Below are 15,165 nucleotides of genomic sequence, written 5' to 3'. Positions count from 1 at the left end.
AGCATTACAGTTCTTGTCTTTTCCTCTGCGCTCCCTCCTGCTTGCATGCTCTCTCTCTCTAGTCCGGTCCTGAGTCTGGTTCTGCTCAGGATTTCTGCCTCTTAAGAGTAAGTTTTTTTCTTGCCACTGTTGCCTAGCGCTTGCCCTTGGTGGGAATTGGTGCTTCTTTGTAAATAATATTATAAAGAGCAGGTCTACACCTGCTCTATTTGGAAAGTGCCTTGAGATAACTTCTGTTGTGAATTGGCGCTATACAAAGTAAAATTGGCTTGACTTGACAAAATTTGCAGCAGTTTGTTGAGGGCAGAACTTCCTGCTTTCATTCAGCCACTTGGGATTTGCAGTTAACATACTATTAAAGCGTATGAGTTAGTATAAAAATAATATGATGACTTCAATTGTTTTTTTCCTGTGGTGTCATCATTTTTGATTGTTATGCGCTTATCTTCAGTAATAAGGCTAACTGCTCCTGTGTGGGATCAGATAAAACCAGCAGCACTGGCAGAATATTCCTGACTTAAATAAAATGTTATGTTTCTTTCTATAATGATAATGGTGTCGTATATCTACTCACAGGCCCACAGTTTACATTCTAATGCTTTAGTTACTTTTGCCTGTTTGCCTCAGTCTAGAATCCATTTTATGTGGATGTTAAAAGATCTATTGCCACAAAAAGAAAACCATAATCAATTAATTGTAAAAGTCAAGATTGTGACATTTATTATTTATATATGATCAAACATACAAAAATAAATTTATCATATTATTGCAGTGAATGTGTGGGACAGAAACAACTGACACAACTTGCGAAGATCCTTCTCTGCTCTGTGCATCATTACACATTACCAGCCATATGTTTCAGCACATACAATATCATCTGACAACAGCCCTTCTGAAAACATAAATAAATCACAGTATAAGTGCGTTCAGATACAGTTTTGAAATGGAAAAACACAGTAGCTCAAACATCTACCTCTCCATCTTTGGTTTTAATGCTCTACATGCCAATAATGCATGTGTTAGGTTATCTTGTCTGTTTTGAATCAAAAGAAAAGAAAATAAACTTTACACCAAGTTAAATTTCTCCACCAATTACAATGTTGTCATCTCATCTCTGACGGGACACATCACTTAATGTTCTTGTAGAGAACCATCGAAACCACCATGGCAGCAATCTGCAAAGACAACGGGTCATCACCATTTCATGTAAACACAATGTATATTAGAGATGAGACACGGGTTATAGACTGCACATTATGACGTATACAATAAATTTATGAAAAAGCCATGCACTGTCTCTTCCCCCCTTAAACGTATATATAAGCCAACTCCACCGACAAGGAAAATGGAAATCATGAGGAGGAGAACCTGAGTAGACCTAAATTATGTGTGATGATGATTGACAATAAAAATCAGCAATCCTCAACATCATATATCGTGTAATCCAAAATACACCATAGGCCTCATCGTACATGAGTGTCCACAGACACATTAGCACAGTTATGATATTGTCTGTTTTATTGTAATGTAATAGTTTTTTGAATATGCAAAACCATGGGTAGATATTATGGCCAAAGGTGCAGGAGGGGTTTTCCCCTTGGGGGTTTCCCCCAGTAGCCCTTCATATTGTCACATTTTGTATTGACAACAATAAACCACCTTAAACCTCCCATAAAGACACTACAGTGCACTGCCGCTCCCCTAAGTGGGGGCCCTTGATGTGTGTGCTGTAGCTAGTGTCTACCCATTGCCTGCACATTAGGCATTCAGGGAACATCTGTAAATTGTTGCATCTGCCAATACTCTGTATACCAGTGTCATTAATAGGTGTATTAAGATGAGGAAAGATTTAATAACAATATGAGAGTCTTAACATATATTGCACTCTATCAAAGTAACTGCGGAGAACACACAACTCTTCTAAACAGATGTAAATAACCTGTTAATAAGCTGTTTTCTGTACCTCAATAGCAGCAATTCCAAGAGCCACAGCTGCAACGATCACAGCATTGTCCTCTATCAGCTGCAGCAGCTTGAAGTAGCAGCCGTCAATCATCTAGAAGAGAAACAGCAGGTTTTAGCAGAGGTAGGGAGTGACTGGTGCAATTCATCACAATCAATGTTGTTAACATGTATGAAGTTAAAGCAAAAGTAACATGGTTTCTTACCGAAACTTCTGCAATCTCTGCAGCACATTCATCCGAGGTGATGAGGGTTGCATTGCAACATGTGGTTGGATAAAACCTTCCTTTACCCTCATTGTAAAAAGGGGAACCGTCAAAGTCTGTGTAGTTCCTGTATCCACAGCACTTAAACTGGAAGGAAACCACCAAGTGTTATAGTGTTACAGTGTGGAGAGAGGTGTGAGCAGCTCCATTAAGGAAATGTAAAAAAAAAAGAAAAAAGATTCAGACACATTTGCGTAACATGGTAAAATAAGAGACAGTACAAGGGTGTACATGTTGCAGAAATCAAAGAGTTGAGTATTGGCTGAGGCGTAAACTCAGACAGTCACTACTTTCATCTCAAAAAGTGGATCACACAATTGCCTGTGACAACGGAGATGTGTATATCTAAGGTTGAAAGAGTCCACTCAAAAAATACAGTACCTCATCCATGGTGACGTTCCAGATAGAGGTCAAAGATTCAGTGCTTCCATAGTCTTTTTTAATGCTCGATATAACTTCATGCTCCAGATCAGAGAGAAGTTCATCAGCCTGAGAAGGACAGATAGACAATAGCACATCATCATATTTTTGACTTTATACACACACAACACACACACACACACACATATATATATGTACTGTATGTATATTAAAGTTTGTAAACCTGACTGCTTGCAGTTGTTGCCAAGAAGCTTTCGAAAGCCACTTACCAAACCCTGGAAGACGAACAGCACAATAGCTCCTGCGACCTCGATGAGGAAGATGATCAGCACAATACTGAAGAACTGAGTGGAGAAGAAATGATAAATAATGTTGCAAAACTCTCACTGTAAAATATTTGATTAGTAGCAGCAATATGCATCTGTAAAATCAAGCCAACAGAGTGAGAAACAGGCTTGGACAAAGAACTTTAATGCAGATGTAACATCAGTACACACTGCAGAGGTTAAACCTAAAGTTAAGTGCTGAAAGTCTTAACAGCTTCCTCTCAGAGTCACTGTATCCATCTGAATTGTATGAGAGAGCATTCTAAGGTGAAATAATAATAAAACATTTCAACATTCCCCATCACCGGAATTTACTATTTCGATCCAGCTTGGCTGAAATGTAGTTTTCTGTGCTCTTGAATTATAAATTAAAATTCATTACTATTTCAAAAGAAGGAGATTTATGTCCCTTTGGTCAGCTCTCAAACTAAGTCTCTGGTGTTGACCTATCAAACATCGCTTACCGTCAGCAGCATGCACTTGCTCTCCTTGATAGCTCCACAGCAGCCCAGGAAGCCAATGACCAGCAGCACACCACCCACTGCCATGAGCAGGTAGGTGACGTTCATTAGCTGGGATATCCCAGATGGTACATTGTCCACATTATCCAGTATACCCAGTAAAGAACCACTGTCCACCTTCAGCCACACTCCCACACCCAGGATGGCTGCACCTGCCAACTGCATGATGGGTGGAAAAAGGAGAAGAGAAAGAGGTGTTTTTGTTAACAATCAGGCAACAACAATAAGAGCAGGAGTTCAGCCCGAGAATAATTTATAAGATGTATTATTGATTAAATATTAAGTTAAAATATAAAAGTTATTCAGACTAAATCATTTTTGAGACATCAAAAATAAATTTAAGAAAGTAAATTCATTCACTTTCTTGCTGAGCATTAGATGAGAAGGTTGATGTCACTGATGTTCTCAACAGTGTTGTGCTTAACTCCTTGTATTTAGATGGGGGTGGTCATTTAAAAATAACAATTTCATGTCATTGTTTATTCTATATTTCTGTTTTTTAGCGGCCTTTAAAGAACATTATTTCCCATAATTCCTTGACTTTTGCAGGTTAAATGTCACAGCCTGACAAAAGATGGTTCCAATAACAGCACAATAAAGAGTTGAGGAGCAAACGCTGTAGGAGCTTTTATACAACAGAGATTACAACTAGAAAGTTGGAAAAAATAAAGAGTTGACAATTTTATGGATATGGACAAAACCAAGTTATAATGATGTAGTTTTTCATGGGAACTGCAGTTTTCCACATGCTTACAAAGTAAGCATTTAATGTAACAGTTAACCTTAGACACATGCTTAATTCTTTCAGAGGATTTTTCCAGAGGCTTCACCCTGTCTCCAGTCTTTATGCTGAGCTATGCTAAGATAAACTAAGCTAAGCATCTCCCAGCTCTAGTTTTATATTTAACTTACATGTAAAAACCTCTCATCTATCCAAGTGTATTTCCCAAAATGTTAAACTGTTCCTTTAAACTATCACTGAATACAGGAAGTACACAGTCCATTTTACAAGCTGTAAAAGAATATTGTACAAAGCATAAGGAAATATCTTTTGCACTGATTTTGTTTCTGTATGAAACGTGAAATAGAGCTTGACAGTAGAAGCAGAAGATTTTCTTTTTTAACTTACGAAGATGCAGCCATTGAAGATAAACATCATCATTTTGAGAAAGCCGGAGCAACACATCTTGGCTTTTTTTTTTTTTTTCTTCACACTGTTAAAAAAAAGAGAAGAAAATAATGTGTGAGTTCAGCTGAAAACTAATCAAGCGTACACTTAGTCACACTTACTTACTAACTCATTTATTGCTTAGGAGATTTGGAAGGACAATTTTGCATTTTACCTCTCATAGGAAAATCAATTGTATAGAGCTGACTTACAACACAAGCGAGCACCAACGTGGGTCAAATGGCATTTGCTTTGGTTAAACATTAACCACCGTAACTTGCAGGAAAACAGAAGGGGTCTTAATCTTCCTAACGTCAGTTTTCATACTGACGTAATCTAAGTTTCGGTGTGAAATAAGCTGCACGTTCGTATCCTCATTTTATTTTAAATTTTACTTGCGTGCGTGCTATTTAAATCATCAACAAGCACACATTTGAATCACATGATATGTGCAGAGACTACTTGTGGTGCAGAGGAGAAAAAAAAATCACCAATCAAAAAATCAGCTTTGAACTTTTGTGAAGTGTATGATCAGTTTTATCATACTGTGGTGCTCTTTATCAATGTTACCTTAAATATTATAACTCTGTCAGCAGAGAATAAAAGTGTCTTTTTTCTGCAGTATGCCATCAAATCTATGAAATACAGGTTAAAAAGGTGAAGTGTAACTAACTCCACTGATGTGTTCATGATTAATGATAAAGATATCTTATGTGATTACTGGTTGTCACCCTAAAGTAGCTCAGAAGAACCATAAAACACATACCCTTGTCCCCAACCTTGCTCAACTTTGTTTCCATTTGCTGTCTGTATCAGTGAAATGAGATCAGCTTTATAGTTATTGATTTTTTTTCTTCCTTATTGCAGGCAGAGAGAGGCAATAAAATGTTCCAATAACACCTATAAAATCACATGTTTTTTTATCTGAATATGTTTGATCACAGCCTTGAGGCAGCAAAACAGGACAATTAACAGTTTTTAATGCTACTTCCAAGAAAAATTTGAAGGTTCCTAGATCAGCTGTAAAAACTAATTTCCTGTACTCTGTAGAGTCAGTTTAATACGGTATATACTGTTAAAAAAGAACTGAGGACTGAACAATACTTGGTTTATTCAGTCTGTTACTGGTTACACTACTAACTGTTACTAATGCAAGCGAGTGGTTTATTATGACAGCCGCTCATACAAAATGACAATCATGACAAGCATGACCTCACTTTGAAAGATAAATCTATAAGATTACAAAAGAAATATAAAAACATAATATATGAAATACAAAAACTAATCCCTCTGTTTCAGACTTGTTTAAACTGTACATTCACTACTCAGCCACAATAAGCCACAAGCCACAAGGCCATAAAATAATCGAAACTACAAAATAGGTTTTTACGGACGGTTCAGAATGAACCGCCAGGCCACAGATACACACTGATCAGCCACAACAATAATACAATATAATACCTGTTTCAATGTTGTAGATGAAGAGTTCTGTCTGAAAACATCCTGCGTGCTGGATCATGTTATATACTCATTTTCTGTAATTTGCTTTTAGATTAGAATTAAAATGATTTTGGTTGTTGAGTATATAGTTGGATATTTGAATTAAAAAGTGTGAAAAACCATGAAACTCGTACCTGTACTGAACTGACGGCCGTCTGCCAGCTGAGGTCTGATCAATGAGGAGTGTCTGCTCAACGAGGCTTTCACATGCCACTTTATCTTCTCACAGGTATGTCTCTCTCTCTCTTTCTCTCTCTCTCTCTCACACACACACACAGGGAAAAAGGGAGTTCATACCCTACACGTCACTGACTTTGCGTTCATGGTAGGCAACATTTCCTGGTGTCCAAAGTCCCTTCAAAAATAGAAACTTTTATCACCTGAAATTTTACAACTAATTCTAGGTCAAAATAAAATGATCTCTCACATTAACTCACAGCATAATTTCAATATGAGCCCAAAAAGGAGCTAATCAAAGGAATTAAATAATTTAATGTTGAGCATAAACACAAACCTGATGAATGTTTTATGTTCTAATAAATGGAAAAAAAACTTTAGGGATAAGATTTATGACATGATTGATTCCATTTTATGATGATTAATTACTGAGTGGAAACCTCTGGAAACCTATCACACTTTTCCTACATTCAGCAGTGTTGTTTAATACAGAAAAATAACATGAAATTACTTCAAATGACAAATGAAAACCAACAGACATATTGTATTGTATTAATCCATATCTTTTAATCTCAATTTTTAGAGGGACACAATAAACCTGGCAAATGAAATGTTGGACGAGCATTAACCACTAAAAGTACAAAAAAAGAAAAAAGTAAAATATAAATTAAAAGAAAAAGAGAATATCCCTCCAAAACTGTAATAACAAGCCTGGATTACACACATACACCTGGAATGACACAGCACCCTTCAGATTTGTTTGACTTTGTACTGAACAGTGGGCCTCCGTCCTTAGCAGGAGCTAATTGACACAATATAGTATAAAGTGTTGGGCAGTGAGTCACACTGATGCATTTTCACGTGACACCCACAAGGGGGCAGCAGGACACAAGTAAATCACCCTCAATGCCAGGCTTGATTTGGTTCATGCCTTTTGTTCACATCCTCACCTCCAACAGGTGCTGCTCACCCATTAAACAAGAAAATAATGAAGCACAGGCATTGGGCAGAAGGCACAGCTGCTCCACACAGCTCTTTGGCATCTCGGTGTAACAGTCCCATTCAAATTATGAGGAAGATAACAAGAAAAACAAGGGAGCATAGCATCCGTGATAGTATTGCAGTAACATATGGTAAAGTACATTCACAATGGCAGATTTTTTTGGCAATTCAATTAATCTGTGTATGTGTGTGTGCATATGTGTGTGTGAATATGAAACCCACGCTCAATGAATTTCCACTGTCAGTCATCAGCATGCACAGCCACGCTGGCTGCCGTGGGGCGTGTCCTTCAGACCTTCCCCCTTGTGAGTGGCTGACGGGCTGGCATCACCGTTGACGCTCTCGTTCATCTTCTCACAGATGACGTCTACCAGCTTGTCAAACACCTGCTTCACGTTTATGTTGTCTTTGGCACTGGCCTCGAAGAACTGGAAGCCTGGAGAGCGAGTCGAGAGACAGAGAGAGAAAAGAAAACAGTATGAGTTATGATTAGTAAGTAAGGTTTGGTTTGTGTGTCCTCTTGAGCTTGTGATAAAAGTGTGTGTGTGTGTGTGTGTGTGTGTGTGGGCGTGCTGACCGAGCTCTGTGGCCAGTCTCTGGGCATCCTGGGTGGGAACCTGCCTGTCTTCCTCCAGGTCCAGCTTATTGCCTACCAGCACTACCTGCGCGTTGTCCCACGAGTACGTCTTGATCTGGGTTGCCCTGGGAAACACCAGCACAACATTTTCACCACCACCTGTCCTGCAGCGACCATCTGTCTCTTCACAACACTGAGCAAAATCTGGTGCTCTTTTATCCCTGTATATATGCATTTCTGACACTGAAAACGTGCATCATCAACAATTTGAGATGTTTAAAGAAAGTACTGGAAAGCAACAAAGTCCATTTACTCAAGTACCATATTTTGGTCAATTTTGAATTACTTAACAATTACTTAACAATATTGTTCTTTTTATTTCACTACATTTATTTGAAAGGTTAAGTAACTAGTTTGCAAATTATAATTTTACATATAAAAAATATGATCTAGTTACAAAATGTCGAACAAAATATCGAACTATCCCGCAGTGTAAGAAGTTAAAATTAACTCCCCCTCAACCAGCTGCTCAAAATGCTGCTTACTTGTTAAAGCATCAGAAATAATATTCCAATAATATGATCTATATATACAGTAGCAATATAGTAAGTATAGATTAAGAAATAAATAAATATAATAAGTAAAAATACTGTTATAAATAACATAATAATAATAATAATAATAAATAAGTATGCGTATTTTTATTTTTGATACTTTTTTCTTTTTCATTTACTGTTATTTAATTCTTGTTTTGTAATCCCACTACTGCTGTTATTTTGCAGGATTTTCATATGGTTATCTCCAGCTTCTTATACTATTATATTATGCAGTGACTAGAGTGAAATCATCAGATTTGTTCTTTATATGAAAACCGTGTCTATGAATATGCTCTATTTTTCTTTGCCAAATTTTGTTACAGCAGAAATGGAACAATTTCCCCAAGTTTTATCTTGTTAATTTAACATGTAACAAAAGGACAGGGTGTCTCCAAACAAACAGAAAATCAAAACAACATATCCCTTTACAAATGCCACACACACACACACACACACACACACACACACACACACACACACACACACACACACACCACACACACCACACACACCACACACACACCACACGTATCAGACTTAATAGTATGACATTATCCGTTGTTCCCACTGCCATCAGGTTGTACAACATCCCAGCCAAAGGAAGTGGACTAATCTAATTATTATTGTTTGTCTATTAACTGTTATTATTATTATTATTATTATTATTATTATCATCATCAACAATGAGCTAATGGACACATGAATTTCCCCTAGGGGATAAATAAAGTATCTATCTATCTATGTTATACCTATAGCTGTACCCACCAGTCCTGAACAGCGTAGAACGACTCCTGGCTCGTGATGTCGTACATGAGCAGGAATCCCATGGCTCCTCTGTAGTACGCTGTGGTGATGGTCCGGTAGCGCTCCTGCCCTGCTGTGTCCTGTACACACACACAGTTCATCTGAGAAATTCTGGCACGCTTTGGGATCAGTTACTTTTACTGTTTAAAACACAACAATCTCAAGGAAAGTGTGAATTCACAGTGGTCACATGAAGACTGGGTGACAGGGAAACTAAAATTACTACTGACAACTGAACTGACATGAAATTCCAATACATACAACATAGCCCAAACCTCATCATTAATATTAACGACAAACACTTCAAATTATTCCCGAACTGTATATGCAAAATTTTTACTGAGAGAAGGAAACAAATAGTTGACCTGGCTGTTCTGAGAAGGAGCGATGAATCATTAACTCAGAAGTTAATCCCTCCCGTCATGTGCTGATGTTGCCACACCCTGTAAATACACCAGGATGTGCTCTCTGCCTTTTGGCAATGCTTCAGGGACAAAAATAAGTTCTGAGGAATTATTTGTCTTCTTTATGCTGATTATGGGAAAACAGTTTAACCATTAAATGAAATTGTTGTTGTGGACACATTAAAATTGGATCATTAAATAACGCAGATTAATCTAACTGATGAAAAGTAATGCCAAATATTAACCTGGGTCCTCTAAAGATGGAGATTTGGGGCTTGTCAGTATAAGATGTTACCACTGTCTCAAACCCTTGTACGCCCGACTTTGGTGCAGTGTTACAAAATGAGTTGAGCTTGTTTTAATGCTCCCATGAAACCCATTCAAGGTGTTCAGCAGCCAATAACTTTTTACTTGTACTTGGCACCTTCCTCGTGTAAAATTATGCAACTGTATCATTGTTAAGCTGAGCAGAGAAGCCATGCTACTCTGAATTCATTAAGCTTAAAAAAAAAAAAAAAAAAAAAAGGAAAAAAAAAGATGTATTACTTTCATCTAACACGAGTACTGTGGGTAAGTCCTTGCCTTCCACTAACATTCAGTAATAGATCTGTCCTGGGTGTCAGTCTGCGCAGTAGGCACATTCAGCTCCGGCAGCTCCAACCCATGCATCTTTCATGAACCCTGCCGTCTGGGGACGATGTTAAACATCAACTGTCATTAACTCCAGACTGTGAGAAATTAGTTTATGCCACATCCATGACAGGTAGCGGCGTGCACGAGGGCAATCTAGGGAATGGGGTGAGGATAAACAGTCTGTGTTGTGTAACAACGCTTTCAAAAGCACCGTTCACTCTGGTTTTGGTCGAAGCTGCATTTTAGACCCTCTCAACCCCCAGGTAGATGCCTTTAATTACCTTAAGTAAATTACAGCTCTGACATTAAAGAGACTGCAGCGTTTTATACTCAGTGTTGCTCATATACTCTCGAACATGTCTGCTGTTCAGTATATTATGAATATATATTTTTTTATCCATCATAGGGAACGAAAAAGCCTCTAACAGAAATTATTGGGAGCATTTCAGACCTCAGTGATGCGAGTGTCACAGCTCTTTCTAATACGACACTTCTGCTGTCGACTCACTGTTAGTTTTAATCCTGTGAAACTAATTTAACAACAGTTTAACTATCATGTTTTTGTCCAGAGGTGGCCAGCTGAATCTATGCTTCCTTACTGGGACGTGTGAGTGAGTGTGGTCCGTTTATGGCTTTTCTGATACAGTGGGTCAGTGTTGGCCATTTGATCAATGTGGAATTTTGTTTCTTCCTAAACACAGTTACATAAAAATGTTTGAAAAACCTGCAAAGCAATTTGATTTACATTAATTCAATTGTTATATAAGGTTTTTTTGTGAATCTGTTTAGTTAAAAGCCAATATATACCTGCCAAAAACTCCCTTCTAATCAGTGGGAGAGATGGCTACTTTGCTAACCCACCCACAGCAATGGATGGATTAGCAGTTTAGGTGGGTTTTAATACAGAGTTTTTATCCATCATGGTTTCTCTGTCGTGCGCGGCTCCGCAAACATTAGAATCTACAAATATTAGAATTATAAAAAAAGCACTATGCACTTTTCATAGTCAAATACACAGTAAAGATTTGCAAATATCAACATCTTTAATGCAAATATCTTGGTGTTGTCAACCACTTCCAATGACCTACATTAGTTCTGTTTGCAGATACATGGCTTTGGTCCAGCAGAACTAGCCCCGGGCAAAACAAGGTGACTGTTTCTAATTTTTCAAGGCTGTTTGGGATGTCAGTTAAAAAACAAAGCAATTGCCACTAGTAGTAAAATATCTCAGAGTGGTTAAAAACAAACCATATACATCAGGGTTTTGAACTCAGTAATCTAAATGTCTGTGAGCCAGATTAATTAGAGTGAAATCTGGTCAAACTGTAACGCTGTCTGCAAGATTTCAGTTCCCAACTTCTGGACTGAGTAAACATCTTTCCCTGAGTCAACGAGAGTCGGAGTGTGCTCTGGCCCTTATCTGCCCAACTGCCACACTCTCTTCCTGCTGTAGAGAAGAAACCAGACTATGTGTGTGTAATGGCAAACTGTTTCAGTGCACGAAGTCAAAGGAGAATCTGAATAATGATGACAAAGTTGGAACTAAGCTACTTTTGTTCTCGGATATCTTTCTATTGCAAGTTTTCTCTTTTATAGTCTTCATTTGTTCCCAGTTTAGTTTGCTCCATGGACAGAAAAGTTAACTGGGAAAAGAATGTGGCTCTATTGAACACAAGTACAGCTAATTTTCATCATAAACAACACTCACAGTCCGACTGTGGATGCAGTGGTAAGATGCACATTCATGTTTTGAGAGACTTGTTTGTGTCAGAACAGAATTATTACATTTTGTCCGTGTTAAATAATCTACATACATACACTGATCTTCCTTCAGTGTGTGTAATATTCAGCATATATCTTTTAATGTTGCACTGTATTCTTCCGTCTTACCCAGATCTGTAGTTTGACCCTCTTGTCGTTCCTGTAGATGGTTTTGACTTTGAAATCAATGCCCACTGTGCTGACAAAGGCTGATGTGAAGGAGTCGTCTGCATAGCGGAACAGGAAGGAGGTCTTTCCCACGCTGCTGTTGCCGATGATCAGCAGCTTGAACATGTAGTCAAAGTTTTGGTCAGCTGCATCTCTCTGCTCCGGGCCTGCCCCTGGATCTCTGGCTAATGCCATCTATCAAGTAAAGAACAATAGCAGAGGAGGCTTTCAGATTCATGAAGAGACTGTGAAGCCTGTGACCAAAAAAAGAAGTGAGCAGAACTCGAGTGCTGAAAGGATTATCTGAAGTTAATCTGCAGCAATTTTGATAACATTTTTGATTAAATTGCTGAACTATTCAACTAACTCATCAGCAATGCCAAACATTCTCCAATGTGAGGATTTGCTGCTTCTCTGCTTTGTATCATTTTAACTTTAATCTCTTTTCTCTTTTTTTTTGTAGTGTTGGTCAGAATTTAAAGACATCAGTTGTTTCTGGGAAACTGTTGTGGACTTTTTTCAGCTTGTTCTGACATTTCATGGACAAAACAATTAGTCAGTTTATTGACAAAGACAGCAGGATATCCAGTATGTACAGGAACAATACAATAACCTTAAGTTTAAACATATAGTTACAGGTTGAGTGTGTTGCACTTGGCCAACAGCCAAGTAAATTCATGTACATTTAAGATCAAGGACTGGTACTGACCTGCTCCTTTGTATTTTGTTACATGCTAGTTATTGCATGACATCCTGCATGCTAAAAATTATAATTAATGCAAACCACAAAGTTAAAAGGCCTTCCCTGCCACTGATGAATTATACTGTTTGATTCTAATGTTTTGAGGCAAAAAGAAAAGATGCACCCTGTACCAATAGTTCCAAATAAATCTAATTTAACAGAACATTTTGATTCAACAGTGAACATTTTCAAGGCTAAGTTAATGCAGTACAGGCAAGGAATACAGTCCTGTTAACTAAAATGAATTGATTATCAACAATAAAACACATTGAAATTCATGAGGGCAATCACATCACCAAGCACTTTATTAGGAACACCTGTACACCTGCTTATTTGTGCAATTATCCAATCAGCCAATCACGTGTCAGCGGTGCAATGCATGAAATCCTGCAGATACAGGTCAGAAGCTTCAGTTAATGTTGACATCAAACATCAGAATGGGGGGGAGGGTGTGTGTGTGTGTGTGTGTGTGTGTGTGTGTGTGTGTGTGTGTGTGTGTGTGTTCTCAGTGACTTTGACTGTGGCATGATTGTCGGTGCCAGATAAGAGGGTTTTAGTATTTCTGAAACTGCCAATATCCTCTCTGGTCTCTACAACAGCAGAACTCCTGTCAGCCAAGAACAGAAATAAAATCTGAGGCTGCAGTGAGCACTAACTTACCAACACTGGAAAGTTGAAGACTGGAAAAATGTAACCCGGTCTGATGAATCTGGATTTCTGCCCAGGCACACTGATAGTAGAGTCAGAGTTTGGCATCAACCGCATGAATCCATGGACCCAAGCTGCCTTGTGTCAAGAGTACAGGCTGGTGGTGTAATAGTGTGGGGAATATTTTCTTGGCACACTTTAAACCCCTAAGACCAATCAATCATGGTTTGCATGTCACAGCATATCTGAGTATTGTTACTGACTATGTGCGTCACTTTATAGCCACAACCTACCATCTTCTAATGGCTACTTCCAGCATGATAATGCACCATGTCGCAAAGTAAAAGTCGTCTCAAACTAAATTCATGAACATGACAATGAGTTCAGTGAACTTCAGTGGCCTCGCCAGTCTCCAGAATCCAGTAGAAAACCTTTGGGATGTGGTAGAACAGGAGACTGGCAGCCTGAATGTGCAGCTGATAAATCTGTAAAAATGATGTGACGCGATCAAGTCAACAAGGAGCAGAATCTCAAAGCAAAGTTTCCAACATGGAGTCAATGTAATGAAAAACTGATGCTGTTTTGAGAGCAAAGAGAGGCCCGTCCCAGTGTTAGTATGGAGTTCTTAATGAAGTGCTCGATGAGCGTAAATCCTCCCTTCATGACGGTTATAATGTTCAGTTTTTGAATTGAGTCATTTTGGGGGTTGCAGTTTCTGGTGCTATTGAATCGTATTGCATTATATGAGTTATATGTTGAGTATGTTATGAATGTTGACAACTGAAAAAAGGTAGAAAAAATTTTATTTAGTGTTTTGCTGAGACCAGTGGTCCATCTTGTAAAAGGCCAGGGTCACAACTATTTGAACTAAGCATGCAACAAGTGTGTCAACTATTTGCACAGCTGATAAACCATCTAGGCTACGAGGACTTGTAACTAAAGAGTAAAAAATTATACATATACTGTATACATACCCTGAGTTAGGGTTCGATATGAGTGATGAGAACCATTTGGCTCTATCACAAGCCTCCCTTGCTGATAATTGCCTGATACTGAATTGGACGTCTGGGAAAGAAATGTGGTAAGACAGTGCTTGTGTGTTTTAATTTCAGAGTGAGGAATCTCAGCACAAGTCTGAAATTAATCCACACTAACAGCCAAGCAGATTTTGATGTTGGTAAATGAAAAGTTCTTAGCTCTCATCTCTATGCTATGAATCATGGCCAGCCAGAACATGCTCCTTCCACTGTTTCTCCCACTATCAGTCATCCACTCTTCTCCCTGTCCATTTGTCACATGGACTACGGACTCACATGTTATAAAACTTATGGGGTCAGTGGATGCTGAGCAGGGGGCGAGGGGCAATAGATTCTCCTCCCCTCCCTGTATACTTAATCCATCATGCGTCTGACCATTCATCCACCCACTGACACTCCCACTAAAACACATACACAAACACACCTGCACACCCATTTATCTTCCTTTACTCTCTCTCATATTCATCCATCTTTGCTTCCCTCCAGTTGTCA

The 15,165-nt window shown here is 38.4% G+C and overlaps 2 protein-coding genes across 2 annotated transcripts in view; both read right to left on the bottom strand.

Moving 5' to 3' along the window:
• Positions 1-690: 690 nt before the first annotated feature.
• Positions 691-6,397, bottom strand: tspan34a (tetraspanin 34a). The gene is made up of 8 exons (XM_023400891.2): positions 6,259-6,397; positions 4,586-4,670; positions 3,400-3,615; positions 2,879-2,953; positions 2,610-2,717; positions 2,169-2,315; positions 1,964-2,056; positions 691-1,175 (listed from the first exon to the last, which is right to left on the bottom strand). The coding sequence occupies exons 2-8, from the start codon at positions 4,640-4,642 to the stop codon at positions 1,128-1,130; spliced, it is 744 nt and encodes a 247-aa protein (XP_023256659.1). The 5' UTR covers positions 4,643-4,670; positions 6,259-6,397; the 3' UTR covers positions 691-1,127.
• The window catches only part of rab3da (RAB3D, member RAS oncogene family, a), a 9,728-nt gene continuing 821 nt past the window's right edge, over positions 6,259-15,165 (bottom strand). Inside the window, exons 2-5 of the mRNA XM_023400897.2 lie at positions 12,208-12,441; positions 9,242-9,360; positions 7,881-8,005; positions 6,259-7,739 (exon numbers count right to left, since the gene is read on the bottom strand). Coding sequence (XP_023256665.1) covers positions 7,552-7,739; positions 7,881-8,005; positions 9,242-9,360; positions 12,208-12,441 — 666 coding nt within the window. The 3' untranslated portion in view covers positions 6,259-7,551. The remainder of the gene's footprint in view (positions 7,740-7,880; positions 8,006-9,241; positions 9,361-12,207; positions 12,442-15,165) is intronic.

Source organism: Seriola lalandi, unplaced genomic scaffold (genome assembly GCF_002814215.2).
Source record: "Seriola lalandi dorsalis isolate HSWRI2012SDOR001 ecotype SW California unplaced genomic scaffold, Sedor1 jcf7180002053069, whole genome shotgun sequence".
Taxonomy (NCBI): Eukaryota; Metazoa; Chordata; class Actinopteri; order Carangiformes; family Carangidae; genus Seriola; species Seriola lalandi.
This window is presented reverse-complemented; position numbering and strand designations above follow the sequence as displayed.